Here is a 25,683-nt window from a genome sequence, read left to right as displayed (position 1 = left end):
TACATCCTAGATAAAACTTGTTTGTTGTGTAAAAAACATCAACAGCCTCTTCCGGCTGTTCTTGAGAAATCAGCAGATGCCTGCTTGAGGAGAGAAAGAGAGCCGAAGCAGCAGCTCTCCTGGTGATTAGATGTTCTGCACCGAGAGCTGTTGGGCTGATTGAGCAGCTGGCTTGCAGAGCAGTCTGGCTGGGAGGTGAGCAGCACACACAGCTCCACACTGCAGACTGGCAGGAGGTTGCATGGCACTTCAGACAATACTGATTGTTTCTCTTATTCTGGTGAGTAAAACAATTGCAGTAATCAAGCTGTTTTGTAACACTGTATATTTTTGTACTTGAAAAATATAATTTATATTTAGTGAAACATTTAAAAAATATTAGCTTAAATATTCAAGTTTTTACTTTGGTGAGTAATACGGAAGGTCCCAGGTAATTATGAAAGTTCACCATGAATTTTAAGTTGGATAAGTAATTCTATTATTGTCATTAATTTAACAATAAATCTCGTCACAGGAATTGATTTCCTCAGAAATTCTGAAACTTTCACAATGTTTTGTTCCATCACAATGCTTGGATTTTTAAGCAGCTCCACATTTCCAAATAGAACAAAAATAATTAATATATAATTCAACTTGTGTTTGTAAAAGTATCATATCAAGATCTTTATTTACATAACAGAATGTGATTTTAATTTCTGAAGAACTTTCTATAGATAAGCCTCGTGGTCTCTGCTTATGTCAAAAACACTTGTGTTGGTGTGCTGCCAGACTAAGCCACCCTCATTGCAAGTATACAGCACATACAAATACTCACCTTCACAAACCAGAATTCTGCTCTACGAATGAAACCACATTGTGTAATAAAAATGTTATGTTTGTTCTGTTAAAATATGAAAATAAATCCTATTTTACTGAAACAAACCCGTAACTCTGTTCAAGACATTTGAAATGATAGAGAATGGTTAATTAAATAGCAATAAACTAGAAGAATAGGAATGCAAATAAAATTAATTAGGTAGACCAAATTACAAAACTAAAATGTTCATACATCAAGAATCATCTAAATCATGTTATTTTTTTATTTTGCAAGATTTGTTCTACCAGAGTCACTCTGAAGTAAACACCTTGGGTCCTTCATTAAATTAGTTTAGTTTTCTGTTAATGTGTTATGGAATTAGTAGTTAAATCAAGATTGAAATACGTTTTTCATATTTAAACATATTTAATGTGTTGACTAGCTCTAGAAAAACATTTACAACCTTTAAAAAAAATAGACCAATATGGTTTTTGAAGTGAAGATAAAGATTCTAATAGAATAAAATACTGTTTAAAATGTGTTACATGATGTACAATGTACAAGCTGTGCCTGTGAACATCCTAAAAACCAAGAACACAAAAAATTTCATTTTTTATATTTAATGATAGTTATAATTAGTTACAATATATTTTTTATTTTTCTTACTTCATAATAATTTTTTATATGTTTTTTAAGTGGGTATTTATTCTTAATTTGGTTTGAAAGTGTTCATTTGCAATTACTAACAAAAACATTGGATTTGAACATTTACTTTAAAGGACCTTTTAAATGCAGATTTTCCTTTCAAAAACTGTAATTTGGCTTGTATTTAAGCAAGAAAAAACCTTTTATAACAATTTGCACTCAAGAGAAAATTCTTTGTAGAAACTTGATGCACTGAGTGTCATTGTGAATTTTCTGTTTCTCCTAGACTGCTGACTGCTGGCATGATCTGGATAATACAGAGTATGACTGCTGGCCGATTGTGCAGCCTAATGATTTTAATATGATTGACTGTGGAGGTAAGTCAACACAATGAGGACTAATATGTGGTTTTGGGTTATGAAAGGGACTACAATGTTGTACCTTTGGCTATATACTAGCATTACGTTTGTTTTGCATAAAACAGAACAATCCTGTGATTGTATACCAACATTTCAATCACTAATTTAGATTAAGAAATGTAACAATAATTAATAATATTTTAACATAATTACATCATGTTGTTCTGATCTAATATTGAGCAAACGGCTATGTTAAATGCTATAAATCCATCTAGAAATACTTGATTAACATAAAACTCAGAGAAAAAATCAAATAACTCCTGCTAAAAGCTATGAAGAGCTAACAGAGATATATGTGAAAACTGTAAATTGTATATTCAGTTTATAACAAATTCTGTTAGATTGTTTAAGCAATGTATAAAGTACTTTCTGAATGAGGATAACACTGTTTTGTCTTTTTTTTGTCTTGATTTTGTCTTTTCTTTCAGGCCTTGAAATGTCCTGGGTCAAGCGCCCTCCAGAGAAAGTAACAAGTGGCGAGGAGTTCAATGTCACATACTCTGTGATCGCACCAGACTTGTTCTATGAGTATGCAGTTCATAATAAGATTCTGAGATTCAGGTATGCAGCAGCTATTTTCCTCCTTGGTGAATAGTTCTGTATACGTGTGGTGCTCAGCTAAATGGTCAAACAAATCATGATTATTTTTTTCTACACACTATGTCAATTCAGATATTTCTGTATGTGATTAATCCTGATTTATGTATTATCTTTAATACAAGATATTGTATAAACATACAGTAGTATGTTTAAAATCTAATTACAATTTGTAACATAAAAATCTCAGATATACCCTTTAATTTTACAATGAAAACTGCAGTGGATAATAATGAGCAATGCCTTCAATTCTTTTTATTGCTTATGAACCTTATTAACTTAACACTGTACTGAAGAGGAGAATTTTAGAGATGTTCAAAAAGTCAAGCTTTTCTCTTCTAGGCCCTTAATGCATCAAAAGCTTCAGTTAATTCTCTGTGTCGGTTTCAATTGAGACATTTACATGTTGAAGGCCACCAGCAGGACAAACGGATGCTTGAGTTTACCCTTTGAGAATATCTGTGTTATATTCCCTCACAGCAATGCTTCTGAAGCCAAGAGGTTCTGTCATGAGCATGAGTGCCCTGAGAACTGGAATAGCGCCAATGAAAACAACTGCTGTGTCTACCACGCCAACATCCACTCCTGCCCCCTCGCGTTCATGGTTGGTGTTTTAGGACACTGTACTTATATTCATTTCTGTTGTGCTATAGAAAAAAACTATGCAACCTCACCCCCAAAAAAAAACCCTCCTTAAAAATATAAGGAAGTTTACAAACAAAAGGAGGCCGTTTGGCCTGTATACTGAAGCTCGTTTGTTAGTATCTAAACTCTTCCAGGTGTTTCTTGGAAGAAGCCAGGCTACTAGCTGTGGCAGCATGGCTTGGCAGCTCATTCCACACTTTCACATCCCTATGTGGAAACAAGTTCATCCTGTTCACTAGAAAGAAGTGCACTTTACTCTAGTTTTCACTTTACTTTTAAACTGTATCAGGGCTTTCAAACACAGTTCTGTTTTCAATAGGGCTGTGACAGTCTGCAACAAACTATGCAGCCATGTAGTAGAAGCCAATACCCTGGTTTCATTCAAGAAATAGCTGTATGAGATCCACTGATAAATGTGCTGCAGGCAACATAACATACAGTAGCTAGACGGGCTGAATTACATGCTTGCATTTGTAACTTTGTGAGTGTTGTCCCTGTGTTCACTGTGTGTTTCCTGTGGTTCTTCCCACATGCCAAAGACATACTGGTATGTTACCTGTTTTCTGGGAAATTGGAGTTGCTGTATCGTATGTGGCTGTTTGTGTCTCTGTCTGTCTGCCCAGCAATGGACTGACATGCCATCAAGGGTGTATCCTGTCTTGTACCAGTTACTTGTCAGGACGGACTCTGGCTCCCACTTGACTCTGAACTGGATAAAGAGATAAAAAAATGAATGGATGTTGTTTGGTTTTGTTCCAGCTGAAGTTCTCTGCCCTGGAGATTATCCCTTAAAATGCAAGTCGTTCCTGTGACAGAACCTTTCATTTGCAGGCCAGAGGGAAATTGTTAATTGTTAAATTGCATTTAACTAATTAATCAACTAAACCATAGGTGTAGAATCACCTGGGTGTCCTCAGAGACTGTGTGTCGACAGGAATCTGCTCTTACAGTGCTCATGATGGATGTTAAATAGCCATTCTGTTTTTTAATTTAATAGTAGCAATTTTTTAAATAATAATTATAGGCTTCAATCTAGTTTTATTTTTGAATTGGCAGTCTTTATTGAGACATATCTATTGTCTTCTAGCAATAAAACTATGGAAACCCATGACTTTAAGCAAGTTAACTGAAAGCTGATGCATCACAAAAGCCAAAGACTATTGGACAACCAATCAATCTCCAAGATTTGCGTTTGAGACTATTAGAGTTTGACATTTGTGAATTTTGTTTCAGAGACAGAGTGGAATCTGTGGCCCATGGATTCCAGATGATGGAAAGATTGTGACACACACAGTGTCTCAGGCAGGCAAGATGACCCAGCTGTACTGGACCTCAAAGGTATCTTCTAGTCCTCTAAATGCACAGTACATTTGCTAGCATGTAAATTTCATTATATGTACTTGCATATTTGTGTCAAAGTAATGCCATGGTTTTATAAATTCCTAACTGAAGAGTAAAGTGTCTGCATGGTCTTCATTGGGTTTTATCCATGTGTCTGCATCATCCATGTGTTTGCAGGTGGTGCTGGTTCATGTGGGGGTCACCTCAATGATTGCACATATCAAAGTGGGACAGATGCACGCTGCTCTGGAAGCCAAGACTTTAGTAGTCAGTGCCCAAGGTTACCAGATTTATGTCTTCTAATTGTTCATTTACAGTGTCCGTTTTCGTTGCAGAAAACAATAGGTGGTCTGTGATATGTCCAGAAAATAATCTTTTGCTATTAGGTTAGTTTGACTGCTTTGTGGTCTCCCTGTCAGTGTGTGGAGATGGGGAGTGTGAGTCAGAGGAGAGCTGCTTAACCTGCCCAGCAGACTGTGGTTCTTGTCCCATGTCTCTCGCTATCAAGATTGCCATTGGATTGCCAGTAGCTCTGTTTTGCAGTGGATTTATCTTAACCATAGTGGTGAGTGAGTACTGTCATATTTGACTTGTTCATTGCACTGTGTCCAAATAAATTATGTTTTCTTACACTGGACATTTAAGCTAAAGTATATGCTATATATATAAACTCTATCAATACTGTTTAAATATACTTGGATCAGTGTACTGCATGTTTTTTATACTTTTGGTTCTCACTGTGTGACATCTACACTTACTACATATATGGCACCTGTGGTTATGTGCAAAACAGCATTAGAATGAGATGAGAGGAGGACAGTTGGCAAACCTAGCCCTAACAAACCTAGTAGTAGCTTATTGATTCGGGGGTCTATTCAGCTGTTTCTTTAAAGTAGCCAGCATCTTTAGCCTAGTTACTGCCTATGCGCTTCTTATTGTATTTGTAAGTATTTTTAAAAGTTTGTTACTCACAGCAAAACAATTACCACAATTCAGTGTCATTGAATACTAGCCTCAATACTGCTAAGTGTCAACAGTTAAGCACCATCGACACCACTTTCTTTGCCTGACAACCCAACATTTTTTTAATTGACATAGCAATGGTTAAGGCACTCTTCCCAAAAAAGTTACCATCCCTGTTAGCGGATAATGTTAATATATGTTAAATGCAGTCTCTATGAAGCTGGTAGGCTGGCTGCGATTCAAACAAATCATGGCCATTTAACTTTATTGAAAGTTCTCTGATGGCACACCTGTGTTTCTACAAAAAATGTTGAATCTATATTGATATTGTTCTTGTATTGCTAATAAACCAGACATTTTAATCAATTTATATTTCAGTGGCTTCAGTACCAAAAACAGAAGATGTTTTGGGATGAAAGCTGGATCATTAATTATAAAGACATCACTTTTGGTAATTTAATTTAATTTTTTTAGAACAGGCAAAATCAGTTCTGTGATTCCATAAGACCTTTTGTATTCAGGGGCTGTTATTAAGAAACACTGTTTTTTAGGCCAGCTATGTTATATGGGATTCTGCAGTGCCACAAGTTTACAGCAAGAGACAAGCTACTCCGATGCAAGCAGGATGACAGATCTTACTGGGAACTCTGTGGTAGACTCTGCCCTGAAACACAGCATTATTCAAGCTGGCATCTAGTAAGTGCTTTAGAACAACAAAACTCTGAGCCATCTGTTATATGTTTGGTTGTGCTTTGTGATTTCTTCTTGTTTGAACAGTCACATGACAAGGCAGAACCAAAGGAATTATGAACCTTCTGTGATTTGAAACCCATCTTGTGTGCTAATTTGCAGTGATGGAAGAACAGTAGCAGTGAAACACATACAGAAAAAACACTTCACACTCTCAAAAACAATAAGGAAAGAAGTAAAGGAAGTACGGTAAGTAACAGCTTTTTTCCCCTATACTTTTCCATGGATTTTGATCATTGTCTGTGCCAAATGTTACAGAAATGATCTTCTGTGATAAATCAGAATCTGAAGAAAATGAATTCAAAGGGTAGTTTTATTCTAAGTTTTTACTGCTTTGTTCAGAAAATCTATTTCTGGTGGACAGAAGACAGCCATTCCAAACTGATAACTGTTTGTCACCCAACAGGGAGTTGGATCACCCTAATCTGTGTAAATTTATTGGTGGATCCATTGAAGTCCCGAACATCACCATTGTCACAGAATACTGTCCAAAGGGAAGCCTTGCTGAAGTTCTTTTGAATGAAGATATTCCAATTAACTGGGGTTTTCGGTAAAATCATTTTTTTTTCTCCAAATTAACATTTCTTAAAAGATTAATATGTCATGTAGGTGCCATGTTTATTTTGATAACTGATCACGATAATATATGTTATGGAGCAGTAAGGAAAACTGGTCAATAATCTATAGCATCAGTTAGAATTTATTGTGTGTACTCATGCAGTATAGAACTATGAAAATATTTTTCAAACCAGCATAAAAATCAAACAATATGCTTATCCACATTTTTGCTTGATTCATAGAGGAGTCTCCTAAAATCTATGACAAGTTTAACTGAATTTTGTCAATTAAACTGTTATTGATGGGATTCTTCTCAAAAACAACAAAGACTTTATAGACTAAGTATCAGTATTGATTTCCCTTTGCTAACTTTTTGGTCTTTTCTACACAGATTGTCATTTGCAACTGACATTGCACGTGGAATGGCTTATCTCCACCAGCACAAGATGTTTCATGGAAGACTTCACTCCAAAAACTGTGTCATAGATGATCGATGGGTCTGCAAGATTTCAGGTGACCTGTACAAACCCACATTTTACAACATAGTCCCCCAGTCCCCACTAGTCAGACAGGTTCACCCCCTATTCTCCCTGCTGCACAAACCTGTTTAAATAAATATCTAATTTTTACCAGAGCCCTGCTCCATCAGTTTTTTTAAATATGGCACAGTACAGTATATAGTGCTATATATTTGGGGAAAAAATGCTACATTCCAAACAAATCAATAAATAAATGCAGGATTATCCAAGAATTAAGCAAGCTCACTATCAATAAAAATACATTATCCTTTTATAGGCTTTTAATATTTACAGTGATTTGATTTTTTAATTAAGCTTCTAAGTTTACTTACTCTCTTCTTTGATGCCTAAATACAGTAGCAACATAAAAGCAAGCACAGTTTTTAATGCACTTTTTTCCCCAATACACTCTTGTAGACTATGGGCTTGCAGCCTACAGAAAGAAGGACTTTGAGATGAACAGTAATGGATTCCATTGTGAAAAATTATCTCGCATCTACTGTGCTCCTGAGATTCTTCTGGGCACCAGCTTTAATGTTACTCCTGCAGCTGACGTATACAGGTATCAGAGCACACAGGCCTATTAATAAAATATTATATTTTATACATTTGATTTTGATAAAATATGATTATTAATAATAATAATAAACTTTATTTGATATAGCGCCTTTAAAGGTGGCTTCTCAAATCGCTTTACAGGATGACAACAACAATAAATAAGAAGAATACACAAGATAAAACACAATTACAATATATAGAGGAGACCGTGGATGGTGGTACTAGGAAAAGCAGAGGGGTGAAGAGTGGAACCAGTTAAGTAAAGGCTTTTCTGAAGAAGAGGGTTTTGAGTCTGGATTTGAAGGAGTTTAGAGAAAGTGACTCTCTGATATCCTTAGGGAGAGTTCCAAAGCTTGGGGGCATAACGGGAGAAGGCCCTGTCACCAATATAATGTAGACGGGCTTGGGGGACAGTAAGCAGAGCAGAATTAGAAGAGCAAAGGTTGCGAGGTGGGGAGTAGGGCGATAATAGTTCAGACAGGTACTGAGGTGCCAAGCTATGCAGAGCCTTATAGTTGAGCATGAGGATTTTAAAGTCTACACGGAATTTGACCAGAAGCCATTGCAAGGACTCCAGGATAGGAGTGATGTGATCACTTGCACTAGACCTGGTCAGGATTCTGGCTGCTGAATTTTGGACATACTGCAGTTTATTTGGAGTAGATTTAGATACCTCAGCGAGTAGAGCATTACAGTAGTCAATTCGAGAGAATACAAATGTGTTGATCAGCTTTTAAGCCACAGTTAAAGATAGCATAGGGTGTAGTCTAGCAATATTTCTAAGGTGAAAAAAAGATGCCTTGAAAGTATGCTGCACATGGGGGTCGAATGTTAAGCCAGAATTGAATATAACCCCAAGGTTTTTCAATTTTGATTGAAGCTCAGGTACAGAACCATCTACAGATAGGGTTACAGGACTGGCTTTACGAAGTTGATGGGGGATGCCAATGAGGATGTTAAGTTAAGATGAAGGAAGTTTTGAGTCTTTCAAATTGTTATGTCAGAGATGCAATAAGATAGAATAGAGACAGCCACATCAGTGTCATGTTTGGTATGGATGCATATTTGAGTATTATCAGCGTAAAAATGAAAGCTGAGGCCATGTGATCTTAAAAGCTGACCAAGTGGGAACATGTAAACGCTGAAGAGCAAGGGGCCCAGTATTGAGCCCTGAGGAACAACAGACTTAACAAGACCAATTTCAGACCTGTACCCACTAAGAGAGACAAAGTGACAGCGATCAGTGTGGTAAGATTTGAACCATTTGAGAGCAGTGTCAGAAACTCCAAACACAGTCTCATGACGAGAAAGTAAGATGTTATGGTCAACAGTGTCAAAAGCAGCACTGAGATCAAGGAGGATGAGTATAGAAAGAGAACCAGAATCAAAAGCTATTAGAAGATCGTTAGTGACTTTGACCAGGGCAGTTTCTGTGCTGTGAAGTTGACGGAAGCCAGATTGGAGGGGTTCGAAAAGGTTGTTTATCATGAGGTGGTCATGTAACTAAATTGTAACAGCACGTTCTAGAATTTTAGTTGGAAAGGGTAAGTTGGAGATGGGGCGAAAATTGTTAAGATTGTAGAGAGCCATGTTAGGCTTTTTTGGCACGGGGGTAATGGCAGCAGTTTTGAGGACCGTTGGTACAATGCCAGTGCTCATGGATTCATGTATAATATTGAGGACAATGGGACAGAGAGAAGAGAAACAGGACTGAAATAAAGTGGTGGGAATGGGATCTAAAATAGATGTGGTGGGTTTCATGTGTGTAACTAGTTTATTGAGGGATGCTGAGTCAAGAAGAGAGAAGCTAGAGAGAAGGGAAACAGAGAAGTTGGATGAGGAAGGAGGAGGTAAACAAAGCTGGTACTGTAGGTGCTGATGGAGCAGTAAGTAGAGCTCTTCCATTTGGATCCAAATTTCTAATTCAGTGCACTATTGGTGCACTGAGCTGTAGGAAGCACCATCCATCAGATGAGAAGTGAAACCAATCTGACCAATTTTGATATTAAAGTTTCCATGGCTCTGTTTGAAAGAGCAGCTGTGTTAGCATTTGAGTTATGGCAAAATGCTACTCTGGCCTCCCTAAAGGTACCCTCTTACCTCAATCGCTGAAGCAATTTCTCACACCTCAGCTCACTGTGTAGTGGAGCTGCTAGTATAGATGTTGCATGTCACCCTGGTCTATGTCTCACTGTGGTGGTTGAGGAAGTGGTTACCTTCCTACATGTGAGCTGCTTTAGAATCATTGGAAAAAACTAAGGTTGCTGCTGGAAGAGGTGTTAGTGGGGCCAGCAGGGAGCTCTCACCCTGCGGCTCATGTGGGTCCTAATGCCCCAGTGTAGTGACGGGGACACTATACTGTAAACAGGCGCCGTCCTTCGGATGAGACGTAAAACTGAGGTCCTGACTCTCTGTGGTCATTAAAAATCCCAGGGTGTTTCTCGAAAAGAGTAGGGGTGTACCCCGGCGTCCTGGCCAAATTTCCCATCGGCCTTTATCAATCATGGCCTCCTAACAATCCCTCTCTATAAATTGGCTTCACTACTCTGCTCTCCTCCCTACTGATCGCTGATGTGTGGTGAGCGTTCTGGCGCACTATGGCTGCCGTCGCATCATCCAGGTGGATGCTGCACATTGGTGGTGGTGGAGGGGAGTCCCCATTACCTGTAAAGCGCTTTGAGTGGAGTGTCCAGAAAAGAGCTATATAAGTGTAAGCAATTATTTTTATTATTATTATTTGGGATGGAAAACACTACATACAGTGTATGCAGTAATAATCATGTTTATTGCCTCTTTTACTTATTGTATTCATTACGTTTTGAGCATGAGCTCTTTCCCACTTCTTACCATAAATCAACATATAACTTACTGTTATTAAACAATTCATATTTCTGAAAATAATAACATTCAAAATACATGACAGTACAATTTGATATTGTTACAAATTGGATGTACAGTAACAGAGAATTACAGAAGATACAGGGCAGGATAATCAATTAAATAAATAATCATAAACCCCAAATCCCCAAATTAATAATTCAATCCCAAATTGAATACTTGCTACCAAGTATTTAAATCCTATATAGCACTTACACAGGCCAACAAGAGAGATAACCCTGCCTACTTAACTAGACATAATATGACCTACAGTTAAATCACCCTTTCTAGAAATCTGGATGCTACAAAGCGAATAGAAAATGTATCTTCTTATTCTAAAAATGTATTCACTAACCTGAAGAGACCATTTCTAACCTAGGGACTATCTATATAAGAAATCAGAGTTGCCTAAAAACAACAGAATGGCCAACTCTCCTAACAAGGTGATTATTAACTCAATCTGGTTTGAAAGGCTGATTAGGACAGGAATGTCCCGGCTGGCGCTGTCTCTTCTCTCTCCTTGTGCCTTTCTGTCCATCCTGTGTTTTTTCTTCTACCTTCTTCTCTGTTTTTTATCCTCTGTTCCTGGATTGATGATGACGCTTTTTGATTTACTAAGAACTTAATTAACAAAGGTAAACCAGACAATTTATTTCATCGGTGTGTCTCAGACCCAGTACAGTACCCAGTAGTTTCTACTATATCTTTGAACCACCAAAAACTGCAAATGTTGACACTATTTACATATTGACCACTCCCCATCTAACTTTAACAATATGTTTAATAATGGATCTGTGAATTGATACCATACCCCCATTTTATAGTTTTACCTGTAAACATTACATGTGAACACTGTGATTTTTTCACCCTGCAATTCTGTTTTCAGCTATTCTATGGTACTGGTTGACATTGCAACCCGAAGCGATCTTAATTCAGTAAGTATGCATATTTATTCTTATTTGAATTGCTCTGTTCTGGGTTGTTCTCTGTATTTAAAGACACCATGACTGGTGCTATCCCACTGCAGGGAGAAATGGATCCTGGAAAACTAGATGTGATGTGGAGACCTCCCCTTCCAGAACTGAAAGCTGGGAAATCAGACAATGAGTGCCCAGACCAGGGGGATTATTGTGAGGTTGGTAGCAGTGAAATAGATAAAAGGCAGAAATATGGCATTGTCTAATGTTGCCCGAAGTGGATGCCTGAAAATTAATGCAATATATGGTTAAGCCTCTTTGACCTTGGAAGAAGTGTAAGGATATACAGTGGCTTAAATTCTATCACAGTGAGTAGTGAAGCAATTAAGAAGTCTCCGCATATCACCATGCTTAGCAATTGTATTGTAAATCTCTGCTGATTTAATTATTTGATGGTTTAAATTTACTTGCACAATTAGAAATTTAAACAGTAACTATATGACTACCTTATGTTTGTAAATTAAGATTTTTTGTTGTATACAGTAATTATTGTTAATATAGGAAGTTCATTAGACTGGATTTTTAAGTTTAAACTTAAACTAAACGTGAGATTTTAGTGATCTTATTTCTAACTCACAGAACTAGAGAATGCACACACCTACTAGTATTTATTTAAGCTAAGCTTTCCTTTAAAAAATAAAACCTTAATTGCCTTAATAATCTAATTAATTTGAACTCTTTGTCTTCAGTTTCATAACATATTAGATAATGTCCTTTACCTCCTTGTGTTTCATAAGTAACTTAATATAAACTTTTGAGACTGAGAATAGCAAATCAAATAACCTAGCTTGATACCAGCTCAGCTAGAACAAAAACTACATCTACAGTACCAGGAGTGTCCCTGTGAGACCCTAGGGGATCCCTGTGTTTGCTATTTTTTGTTCTGACTCAGTAGTTAATCACACTGATGCTCTCTAATGCCTTTAATTGATCTGCTTGTTTGTTTAGAATTTTGTTTACCTGTTTCTGCACTCATTCCTCAGTTGAAAATATACCAGACTTTACATATATTGATACAACAATTACAGCAAATCAAATAGTATGTGTGTCTCCTCCGCTTGGTTAAGAATTTGGTGATCTTAACTCATGATGAACCAACACTGCTGCGAATGACAATGTATCAGTCATTCTTATAGTGTGGATGTTTTTTCTTCTGCAGGAGAAAAAATGGTTACATATCTGATTGGAGGATATTCAGGAACTCAGGAATTGGTATTAAAATGATAGCTATTATAAATACTAATCGTTGAAGCCATATGAAAAAATCTTTATACAGAAATTTGAAATAAATTTGTCTGTGATTAAGAATTAATTTGGAATGAAACACAGAAAATACTACAACATTTTAGTGTCTGTCATCTCTGCTGTTTGTAATACTTTGGGAGGATCTTCTGTGTTGTATACTTTTACGGAATAAAAAAACAGATTAATTCTGAAAGGCAATTCAAATTGTATTGCTCCACATAAGGGACTTTATTATTATAATAAAGTGATTCTGCCAAAAATGGTTTGCCGTGGTTGTGTAACTGAGAGGTATATGATATGGAGTATATCATTATAAGGATATCTACATGATATGGAACAAAAATAATTTCTGTTCATTTTATAACAAAAATATATGGGTAGTTGAAACAAACTTTGATGCTGTACCAATATTGATATTGAATTTTCTCATGTGTTTTAAACTTTTTATAGTTGATCAAAAAGTGTTGGTCCCATAATGCTGCAATGAGACCGACCTTTGAACATGTGAAGAAGATTTTGGACAAAATGAACCCTCACAAAGTCAGCCCTGTCGACATGATGATGAATCTGGTATGCAGGGGTTAATTTCTCTGTCTCTCTCTGCTTGATAACCCATCTATTACTCTTAAAGGCTTCCAGCGCTTCAGCATTCTGAATACAGATCCGACCTCCTCAGTGAACAGAATGGCTGTTGATCAATTCTGCAGGCTAGCCTCTACAATTAGAGGTTCCTTCCATGCTAAAAAGTAAATTGAAAGATGAAAAAGACTTCAGAGGCTTCATTGAAGTTCTTTAATTTACTTTTCAGTATGTAATTAACTGCTGCTTGTTCTTTTGCAACTACAGAAGGTTGTAGTTCCCATATCTTTTACTTATCCTTTATCTTTTTAAAGGTGCTGTAAATTTAAATTTACAGTACCAAAGTTAAATAAGCAAGGAAAGCAGCATCATTTAACATGTATAAGGAATGTTTTCATATATTTATTTTTAGAGACAGTCTCTTTATTAATAGATAAGTAAAAAAATCCATCAGATAAAGAGCTGAAGAAATAGTGGATTTATGTTTACGCTGTGCATGTGACCTGCATTTGAATAGCTTTTCTGCTTCCACAATAGATGGAAAAATACAGCAAACACTTGGAAGCCATTGTGGCTGAAAGGACACAGGATCTCCTTCAAGAAAAACAACGGACAGACCGTTTACTTTACAGTAAGAGACTCCCAATGCCATGTTTTCCAGCTGGTATTACCATTGGTTACGTGTTAATAAGCAGATTTTAAGCCTCTGAAGAATCACTACTTAATCATTAATGTGTTTCTCTGGTTGAGATGGCTCTAGTCACCATAGTATACTGTATACACTGTGATAATCCAAGTTGTCTCCAACTCTCCAATTAGTCAGATTAACATCATTGTTAATCTTGCAAAGGGCTTTATTTTGTTCTAAAGTGCAGATCTGCCTCCAAAGGATTCTTTGAGCCTCTTGTTATGATCCTCTGTTGTTCTTTTTGTTTTTTTTAAACAGTTTACTTAACATCACATATTTTTTGTTTGTTCTGTGATTGTAAGGCTGAATTTTCAGCTGCTCCTATTTGGTTTTGTACATCTGTATAATGATTTGTGTTTTAATAGTCCATATTCTAAGTTTTAGAATGGGATACATAATAAACATATAAGTAAGAAAAGCTACCTCATGATTAAAATTACATGTGAAATATTAGATGACACTGTGGTATAGACTTTGACTGTTCTGTGGAGCCAGTCTGATTGTAATATAACTACTTCTGGTTTTACATTTTGCAATTTATGTTATATAATGGAAAATATTTTTATTTTCAATTAAGTTCACACACTAAACATGATTAATGTGTCATTTAGTTTAAGATGCTTTAGTTTAGATTCTTTAAATTATTTACTGTTAAGTTTTATTTAAATGTTAAATGTTTTTTATAACAACATTCATAGAAGTTTTGTATATGTGCTGTAAATACTCTACAATTAATATTCGCAGTAAAACATAAACACTTAATCTAGACTGCAGTGATAAGAGCAATAGGTTTCAAACCATTTACAGAGGTAAAAGTTTACATAAAGAAAATAACAATTGAAATTGTATTTTTTCTTTCATTTCTTTCATTTTTTCTTACAGTTTAAATGTATCTTATATTTTATGAATCACTGTGCAATACCCAGTGCAGTTCTGAAAAATGATCTCCAGTTAAATAAATCAGTTGTTATTTCTTAGTTGTCAATATACCTGTTAATGTCGTTAGGCATGTTACCAAAACCAGTCGCTGATGATCTACGTCAAGGTCGTACAACGGAAGCACAGAGCTACTCCAGTGCCACAGTGTATTTCAGGCACGTCATCCAGGTGTTGTGGTGTGCTGTGTTGCATGTTTAGCCTGATTACTTTTGTAGCTGTAGTGGCACATCTTAATCGTTTGTGTGTTGGTAGACCTGTGCTGATGAACATAAACTTCATGCATTTTAAAATGACAATAAAAAATGTATATACAGTCTATACATTATTCATTCTGTGTTGACTATTTATTGAGTCTCTTCAAAACAATCAATCAATCATTTATGAGCAAAAGGCTCAGGTCTGGATTTTGATTTCCAGTTTTGCACCATATCTTGCCTATATACTTTATCTACCCTGTACACTTATAAAACAATAATAATGTGTTTTGTTTAATGTTTAACATGTAGTTATTGCAAACATGTAGTTATCCCTTTCTGTGTCTCTCTTAGCTATCTGTCTTATTGCTAATTGCAGTGACATTGTGGGGTTCACTCAGCTGTCTGGATCCAGCACACCACACCAGGTTGTGGACTTTCTAAACAAACTCTACACAACATTTGATGACATCATTGATAATTATGATGTGTACAAGGTGGAGACAATAGGAGATGCATGTGAGTACTTTTTTGTGATGTTTACAGTACCATAGCGACCAGTATGGCTTTGGTGCATTTTTTTTACATTTTACATAGCTCTCAGGAGCAGCTTTCATCCTTGTTCAAGAATATTTTGTGTATATAATACACAGTGCCATCTTATGTATTGCTTTAAATTTCAGGTCAGCTTGCTTTGGTTTCTACTATGAAAATATTGAGATTATAATGACCACAGGCAGACTCTTTTTCAAAATTTACTCATCAACACTGCCTTTAACACATTTTAACGCTTCATGGATTATTGCAGGCACTAGGCTTTAAAGCTATTTGAGCCTATATCCTTACATTCCAAAACAGTGGTCCATTTGTTAATTTGTTCTTTTTTGTGTTATAATTTCAGAGTGTCTTCTTTAATTTGTTATTTCTTAATAAGGTAATTATTTCAGATTTTAGCTAAGCATTATTTATTTAATTAATTATGTATCAATGTTGTGAGAAAGAGAAAAATAATCTGCCCTCTTTACTTCTTGGTCATTTCGTTTTTTATAAAAAACATATTGGAAATATTTGAATAATATTTGAATAGTAAAAATCCATCCGTCCAAATTCATGTTTCTTGTTCTGGAAAGGATCATAGCACAGTAAAACATATCTTCATTGAGTTGCATTAACATTTTTAATTCATGTGCAGTGCATTGTTGCAAAGAATATGGGAATCATTGTAGAAGTTAATCTTTTACGTTTATTTTCTTTCAGACATGGTTGTTTCTGGAGTTCCCCAAGAGAATGGCATTAATCATGGAGGTGAAATTGCTAGTATGGCACTTGACTTGCTGAATGTTTGCCATACCTTTAAAATTCCACACAAACCATCTGTGCAGCTGAGGATAAGAGCTGGCATTCACTCAGGTACCTCCTGTAAATACTATTGACCTGTGTGCGTGCTTATCGTGCATCTTCGTATAACATAGCTGAAACCTGGGAATCATTATCAAGGTATCTTTCCAACTATGTATTGCAGCTGTTTACAAACTACTGCAATGTTACTGATTTTAGGTTTGAATGTGATTTTATGTCAAGTACTTTGTAAGTCTAAAAATATTTAATCATTTTTATAGCTGAATATTTAAGTATTTTCATTCCTTATCACTCTTAGTAATCCTTTCAAGTTGCACCACGTAAAAAAATTGCTTATATTTTAAAGGTTGTAGAAAGTGGAAAACTGGGATTTGCTCATATATTTAAGACTACTGTATATAAACTACCATCGGTTTCTTTATCTCAAGAGTCCCATATCCCATATTTGGTCAAAAGGAACTAACCAACTCCAGCTTTCAGGGGAGCTCAGGCTGAAAGAAAACATGTATTTTGTTGTGGTTAATATTTTGCCAGGACCTGTTGTGGCAGGTGTCGTTGGAACTAAAATGCCAAGATACTGTTTATTTGGTGATACGGTGAACACAGCATCACGAATGGAATCCACAAGTGAAGGTACTGAGAAAAACAACAGTATAAATCTTTAAATATTTGCGGTATAAATTAGAAGTATACAGGACAGTGTAGATCTATGGCTTATGTTCTTTGGGGTGTGGTAAGACGCCATCAGATCTTTGATTTTTCTCTGTGTTGGTGGCCTAAGTTATGTATAAGGCAGAACAATTCTTATTGTTCAATATATATATTCACTATAGGCTTTTTCGTAATGGGTCCTGTAACACATAGCAGTTTATAAGGCTGAAGTACTGTGAAACAGCTAGAAAGAACTCTAACAGTCATATACGAACCACTTCCTGGGGGAACAGTTGCTTTCAAATCTGATTCATAGTTGACTTTGCTGACTGATACTTCACAGCTGGAACTGTTTATGCTCTTTTGGCAATGTTATGTCTATTTAGTAGAAAATAGTCTTTTGATGGGTGCTGTACAACATTTGCACAAAACATCTGCTGATCTTGGAAAATTAGAAATAGGAAATGACTGTTGTTGTGACATTTGCTTTCTTGTATTGCTGTTTTATTTGTCATTACTGCATTGTCTGCAAATTTCTATGTAATGTCTAAGGCAAGATAAGGAACTTGAGTAGTCCACAAGGGTCTCAAAGACATATGCTTTTCATTGTACCTGTGACAATACTGCTGAACAGAACTAGTTTTTGAATAAAAAGACAAATCTCCTGTTTTATGGTCAAATTGAAGAATACCTAGAAAACCTGGTAAGGCCTGGAGGAGCGAATATCTGCTTTCATGCTGTTTGTTTTCACAGCCCTGAAAATTCAGTGCAGCTTCAATGCTGCCGACCTCCTGAAGAAACTGGGGGGTTACACCTTGACCTGCCGTGGTCTGTTGCATGTGAAGGTCAGATAGATGACCAGATATTTTTACTTTTGTCTTAATATTTCCTGTCGCACTAATTATAAAATCCTGGGTAAAAGATTACACACACATTTTTATTCATGACTGCTTTACAACAAACTCAAAATGCTCTACAGCAGCAGACATTTAATGCACATGACATACAGTAAGTGAAACAAAAGAAGAAAAACACAGCAAGCTCACCTAGTAAAACTAAATTAAACATTAAAGGCTTTAAATAAAACATAGGTTTTAAAGCAAGTTTTGAACATTTCTTACAAATTATGAACAAATTATGTAATGAGCTGTGAACAGTATAGATGGGATGCGGCAGAACAGAAGGCTCCATTGCTCAGTCTGTACAGTCTGGTTTATGGCAGAGAGACAAGGCCTTTTAGTCCAGTGATGGGGCCTGATCAAAAATAAAACCAAGATTTTATACTTCCATCAAAGGTTTGATCTCTATGCTATAGAAATACTGAACTCACCAACTTGTTCACCAAAGCACCAAAGCTGCTGCAGGTGTCTAACCCAATCTTACCAGTTTAGCTTCAGAAAGTTTTATTTCCTCAGTAAAATTATATATACATAAAAATAATAAGAGACAAACACTTGTAAAATGCCTAATATATGATTCATTGTGCAAGTAAATCTGGGTGCCATTATAGGAGTGAGGCCCATGTCTGCGATGGTGAGTGATCAGACAAAGAGGCAACATAAATAACTGCACTAAATATCAGCTTCATGGAAAGTTTTTATCAGAGATCAAGAAGAGCAAAATTGATGTTTACAGTAGACCACGAACAAAGCACCTAATAAAATTGAAACCTAAATCGCCTATGGTTGGGTGAGACCTACTTCTTTTGTTATTGATTCAAATTGGCAAACATGGTAATCAGTATTGATGAAGACTAATAAAACTGCTGAATGTTCTTATACTAAAGTCTGAAGAGATAATTTATATACAGTAGATTGATGACCTTCTGGAATCCACAATCTGTAATCAGAACACAAAAATCTTTTTCTCTCATTTTAATTTTTAACAACAGTAAGTAGGAAAACAAGGCTTTTTCACAGGGCTGGTCCTGCACATGTATCATGGATTATTTACTGTATAATCCTAGCAGTATCCTACTGATAGTATTTCAGAATGATCTTGTCTTTAACAGGGTAAAGGGGAAATGACAACATGGTGGCTGGAAGGAAAGGGAAGTGTGGAAGATCTAACAGCAGAAAATAATCAGCTGTGTGGAGCTCCTGTACCTGTAAGCACCTAGCTACTCAGAAATGTATAAAGTGTCTAGTTAATCTTTAAACGGTTGCTTTAAATGATCTTTTAAAAGTATACTTCATAGTAGAAAGCACCGCGGAACAAATACTGTATTTTAAATATTTTAAGGCTGTATACAACCTACAGCAGTAACTGTATGTCACAATCACTTTATACTGACAGATTTTGGTATTGTAGTCAATTCCATTAATTACTATACTATTGTCCCATTTTATGTTGAATATATTTAATATCAAATATCATGTAGTAAATTAATAATCCACTCATATTCATTTGTATTGTATAGTATAATGTTTGTCTTAACTCTTTCTCTTCAGGAGTGGTTATCAATTTTCATTAACAAGTATCTGAAAAAAACAGAACAAAAATTCCTAGCCTTGTTTCTGAGCTCAAGGACATTGTAATATTGGAAGTGAAATTAGAGAATTTTCAACATAAGTGTGTCTTTAGGAACATAACATAGACCACTTCTGTAATAATGCTAAACTAAAGATGCTGTCACTTCTCACTGTTCTCTGTACCTTTATCATTTGGCACTTGTTGTGTAATGTTCTAGAAATGCAATTAAAATAGCAACAAAAGTAAACTAAGACTGACTTTCTTGGGTACATGTACAAACCCATTCTCTTTTTTTCTTTTGATATACTAATAATATTTCTAATAACAACAACTGTACATGCACCATTATGTTTTAAAGTATGTGAACAATTACACATGCCAGTTGTTAATATACAGTACTGAGGGTGATATGAAAACAATTCTTTGAACAGGTAAAACACTAGTACAGGGCTGTAATTTCATGGGCACTTCAAGTCTTGTGAATTCTTTTTGAACGGACACTAGTTTGAGTACTAATCCTTAGCCCACATTTCATGTATTGTTTCATGATAGTTGTTGTTTCTGTGTTTTTTGAAGACACACAAATAACTACTGTATCATGAAGCAATATTTTTCTATGGAACAAGTAATAGGTTGATTCCATGCTGAAAAGAGAAGAAAGAAAACACTTTCTGGAACCTTCTTCAGGTGTAATATTGTGTTTTCTTTCTTCTCTTTTCAGCATGGAATCAACCTATTACTTGTTCCTTAGCTGCCTACGCATGCTGATGCAGCTACCCACCTAAAATATTTTTCTATGTTTTGCTAAACAATGCCATACTGTAGATTTATTGTAACGGACAAAAGGTAGGATGTAGTTATGTATTTACTCATAACATATCCTAATTCATGGTAATTTACAAACTATACAAAAACACAAAGTACAAGCAAAAAAGAAAAAGTAAAATTACAAATGACAAGAGACAACACATTCAGGTCGGCTAATTTTAGAAGTACAATGCATGTTTAGTGCAGAGAACAGTGAAAACAATGTCAATTGGGCACCAAACAATATACAGTATACCTGTAGGTAGGGAGTACAGTACTGAGTAGAGTGCAATATCAGTTGTGCAAAAAGTTGATGGCTGTGATGACATTTTCCATTTAACAGATAAGCTCTGAAGAGATATCCAGATGTACAATCAAGACTGAGCAGTTCTGATTGTAATGGATACTCCATTCTAAGACAGCAGCTCTGGAGCGAGAGAAGCTGATTCTGTAGTTAGTTTTTCAACACTAGCCTTGATATAATACTGTATACTACCTAATCCCGGCTGCATCAAGATCTACCATATCATCCTGGTGTGTATTTAAACTAAACTCAATTTTTAGTTCAATCATGGACTCTAGGTGGTAACTGCTGCCCTCTAAGTCAGACTTTGAAGATACAACCTAGAATGACAGCTTGAGTTTCCTGGAACATTAAATATAATCTATTCTTTGAATAGTATTTTTAATAAAGAAATCCATTGTTGCATATCTACTTTACATGAAAGCTTACTAGAAACTGCTCTATCCACAAAAACAAGGCCCTTCCAAAGAAGATATTCCAGATCCCATCTTAAAAAATAATGGGAAATGTTTTATATAGTTAAATCACTCTCAATGTTTTTAGCAAATGTAGTAGACATACTAGAGAAGACTGTGAAAAAGAAATTTACATCCTTGATGTTCACATTTGAACGAAAACAATAAAATGTGTTTGTTGTTTTTTCCTTTTTTTGTTCTGGATCTTTCTTTCTAATGTGTTTACAAAAACATATAAAAAATCTGAAAGTTCAAACTTCAAGACCCTAGGGGTCTTAGGGGATTCAAGACCCTAACCAGACCTGTGCTGTCTATACTTTCCAAGATAATTTAAAATTATAAAAAGGCACTTCCTTTCCAGGTGGACATTCCATTCGGGGGGAGGGTTTAGCCCAAGGAAGATTATAGGTACTTTAAGTCACAGAGGTCTGGAAAAAGAGAAACAGAACAGTATTTTTTACTTTTTACATACGAATGAATTAGCTTTGAAATGAACCCAATTGCTGTCCTAAATTTAAGCCACAAACTATTTGTAAAGATTAATCAAACAGGTTCTTTCCAATGATTTTTATGTTTGAAGAGTGCTGAATATTTTAACTAGTAAAGACATTTTACCATGGGAACAAACCTGCACCAGCTCCTCAGTGTCTTCCATGGTGACTTTAGCTGTGCTGTGCATATATTGCATTAAAGGATAACTGAGTGCTTGTATATGAGCATCAAAATATTTTACTTCTAACTGGAATAAATGATAAAATTATCAAGAAAATGACAAATAGTTATACTAGTTACTCTGACATTTTAATTAACAGAAAGGAAGTAAATTAATTGGTAATTGACTTTTGTTATTAACAGGGTTGATCAACAGTGAGTCTATTATGACAGACACATACTAGATGTATGTGTCACCACAGCTGGAAGGCAAACAAACTTTCTGTCTGTGACACATTCATCGCACCACTTCACAGGTGCTGTCTTGTTGGATTCTATCTTATTTCTCTTCTACAGGAGCCTTGTAGAACACAAAGTGTTCACTAGTCGTGAGGCCTAGAAGCCACATGTCATCTCAGTTCATCTCACAAACATCTGCAGGGCCTGAGTCTGGAGAACAGGGCATCAATGGCATCAATGTTACTTTCAAGTCACAAGAAATCCAGTTATGTGAGCAGCATGAGGACAAATGTTGTCCTGCTCATATATTGTCACTTTGGAATGATCCCATAGGAGGGGATGGAAGTGAAGTCCAAGGACTTGAACAATGTAGAGCATGGGTTGGCAAACTTTTTAGAGCAAGGGCCACTAAACATTTTTACTAACCTTGTTGGGCCATCTGAGTGATACTTGATAACTAGCTCGGGTAGCCGCCACATTTTCTTCTAATTTTCTCTTGAGCAATTTTTGCTTGCCTTAAAGCGACTTCTTCAACTGTTCTAATTTTTCCCTCCATTTACCTCCTGTGTATTCTGAAAACGTAGCCTGATGTTTTGTCTCTTAATGCTTTTTTATGTTGTATTCTTTAATCACGGCGATTGTTTCCTGACAGATAAGACATATTACCTTTTCTTTCCAAGGGACACACAAGTACTCTTCTGACAATTTTTCGTTGAACTTTCGACCATCTGCATTGATCTTTCTTTTTTTCAACATGGCAGGAATAACTTACAGTTAGCCTCTTGTCAGTTATAACTTTTAGAACTATTTAAAATAATTACCTGCTTTCAAACAAGATAACATACACTAGACGTCATTTGCGTGACTAAGCCAATCACAGTAGGCAACAAAAATCCAAATGTATTCACGATAAGAGTCAGTTGTAGCACAGGCTTACAGTACGTAACCTAGGCTAAAGCTGACGTCTGATAGGCTAAAAGTAAAATGCATTGTGCAATAGGTGTTGTTTTACAATTGACCATTAGTGCTGAGAGAGCAGCAGAGCTTACAAGTAGAGGCCACTGGCGAAAGATTTTCAATATCTGATGCAAAAAGTAACCTTTGAGATTCAAACAGTAGTGAGCTGCGGGCCACTCAGAAAAGTTAAGCGGGCCGGATTTGGCCCGTGGGCCATAGTTTGCTGACCCCTGATGTAGAGCCATGCAGTCAGGTTTCCACCAATCTCTACATGTAGAGTTCTGTAGTGACCCATCTTTTTTACCCAGACTATTGAAATCAGGCCTCTCTATTGACTGGTCTGTTGTACAAAACAATTACCAAGGATCATTCATCATATCCCCCTTATACACGCCTGTTTCCACCAGGGAGTAAAAAAAACGCGCTATGATATCTTGCAATTGCGATATTGTATCTCAGAATTACGAGTTTATATCTCACAATTGTGACTTAAAATCTCAGAATTACGACTTTATTTCTTGGAATTATGACTTGATATCTCACAATTGCAACTTGAAATGTCAGAATTATGACTTCATATCTCGCAATTGCATCTTTTTTTATGTCAGAATTTTGACTTTTTATCTCGCATTTGTGACTTTGAATAACCCACATTTCATTGTCTGTCCTTTTGTTATTGTAACGGATTCGGGTTCTAGGGCTTGTGCCCTCACCGCTTCTGCCTCACAGCACGGGCTCGAACCCAGGTCTTGCCAGCTGAGCTAAAGAAGACTTTCTTAAGCCCTGGCGGCCAGCATCCCTGTTATGCTCAGGGGAGGGCGGTGCCATCACCGCAGTGCAACCATATCGTACAACCTGTATGTCAGCCATTCCATTACACTATATTCATAAATCATACAGGATCATAGGATCTATAAATCTGAAGACTTGTCTTGTCAAGTGCCCTGACAAAAATCAAATTAATTACAGTAGTTTTGATGGAATCCCATTTCCGGCAGGGAGGCTTCCATAGTACCCAGATGGAATAGTGGACAGTCGGCTTTTTCTTAAGTCAGTGTTTTTATTTAAACACCATAAATACAAAAAAGGAGACAGAATATGAAAAAGAGTACAAAAATAGACACTTCACATCCAGAGGAATTCATAGTTATAAAAGCTGAAAATTATACTTTTTACATATTTCCATTGTAAGTCTTGCCTTTTGATTCTTTAAATTTCTAATAGAATTTAAGTAAAAAAGGAATTCCACTTTAAAAGTATTAATAAATGGAGCAGTATTAGAACATTTACTTTTGTGGATGAAGTATTTTTCCTAAATAATTAACAGATTAATTATAAAAACATTTATCCAAATCAGATCTAACAAAATATAAAACATCAAAATCTTTAAATTTAACATTTACCTTAAATGTTTAACAATAACATTTTGCAAATCTATCCAAAACAATTTTGTATATATGCAATTGATAAAATCCTTCTCATTATAACAAAATACACATCTTGTTTAAATCTAGAAAACGTCAATTTAAAAGGATAAAATCTATGAACCATCTTAAATGAAATTTCTTTAACTTTATTTGTAAGATGGTATCTTTCTTGGCTAGGGCTCTCTCCCCACGCACTGGGCCTCACACCGCTCCACTCCGTCCCTCTCTGACACCAATGTAACGACCTCGGGTTTCGGTACGGAATGGAGCAGGCATGGAACTCAGGGAATGGGGTTGAACCGGGGAAAGGTACACACACACACACGAAGGGAAGAGACTATCTTCCAGCCTCCGCCCTACTATATGCAGTTCTGTAGTCCCTGGCAAGTGTTGTCTATGTTACGAATGGTATAAATATATTCTTGTTTCGACCGTCACGGACCCTGCCCATTTCGTCCCGCAACACCTGGGGCGCGAACCCAGGCAACAGGGAACCAGCCGCTTGAGCTAAAGGAGACCTCCCCCAGCCCAGGCAGCTGAGGTCCCTGCTATGCGCAGGGAGGGCGGTGACGTCACCGTATCCGAACTAGCTCCGCTACAAAACGAGGCACAAGTTTTTCTTTCTTGATTTTCACTACACAGTACAGTACATGACATTCAAAAGGTGAAACTACCTTATGTCTCGTGCCCAAACAACTCTCGACAATGATTGACTCACATTTATTCTAATAGCAGACTACTTTAATGACATTGCTATTGTTGAGAGTCATCTATAAATTGTCTTTCTCTTTTTAGTAATTTTAAACCATGATTGTATGAAAAGAAACCTGCCTCTTATATAACACTAAAGCGTTTGAAAGCAAGTAGCTGGGTGTTCTGATCAGTTCATATATTCAATTCAGTTCAATTATTTTTGCTACTAGTAAGTATATGAATATGTTCATGTTGGCAGCTGCGTCAGCATGCGTTGTGCAAAGTAACAACAGGTTTATTCCCTGCTGAAAAGAGAAGCGAGAAAACATGTTTTGGCTGTGAACCCTTCTTCAGGTGAATATGACAGTTTATTTTGTT

General features: G+C 36.2%; 1 protein-coding gene across 1 annotated transcript; it reads left to right on the top strand.

Moving 5' to 3' along the window:
* Positions 1-21: 21 nt before the first annotated feature.
* LOC102692626 (atrial natriuretic peptide receptor 2-like) lies at positions 22-20,013 on the top strand. The gene is made up of 23 exons (XM_015355142.2): positions 22-280; positions 1,728-1,818; positions 2,289-2,421; positions 2,938-3,061; positions 4,336-4,440; positions 4,621-4,723; positions 4,863-5,008; positions 5,785-5,857; positions 5,958-6,102; positions 6,259-6,345; positions 6,563-6,706; positions 7,106-7,227; positions 7,650-7,794; positions 11,554-11,602; positions 11,695-11,802; positions 13,340-13,459; positions 14,006-14,099; positions 15,163-15,250; positions 15,669-15,808; positions 16,547-16,699; positions 17,183-17,281; positions 18,053-18,144; positions 19,311-20,013. Exons 1-23 carry the CDS (start codon positions 242-244, stop codon positions 19,416-19,418), a joined length of 2,508 nt encoding a protein of 835 aa, XP_015210628.1. The 5' UTR covers positions 22-241; the 3' UTR covers positions 19,419-20,013.
* The last annotated feature ends 5,670 nt before the right edge of the window (positions 20,014-25,683 follow it).

This window comes from Lepisosteus oculatus, chromosome 9 (assembly GCF_040954835.1).
Source record: "Lepisosteus oculatus isolate fLepOcu1 chromosome 9, fLepOcu1.hap2, whole genome shotgun sequence".
NCBI classification, from domain to species: domain Eukaryota; kingdom Metazoa; phylum Chordata; class Actinopteri; order Semionotiformes; family Lepisosteidae; genus Lepisosteus; species Lepisosteus oculatus.
Note: the sequence above shows the minus strand (reverse complement) of the source record. Positions and strands in the feature narration are given on the sequence as shown.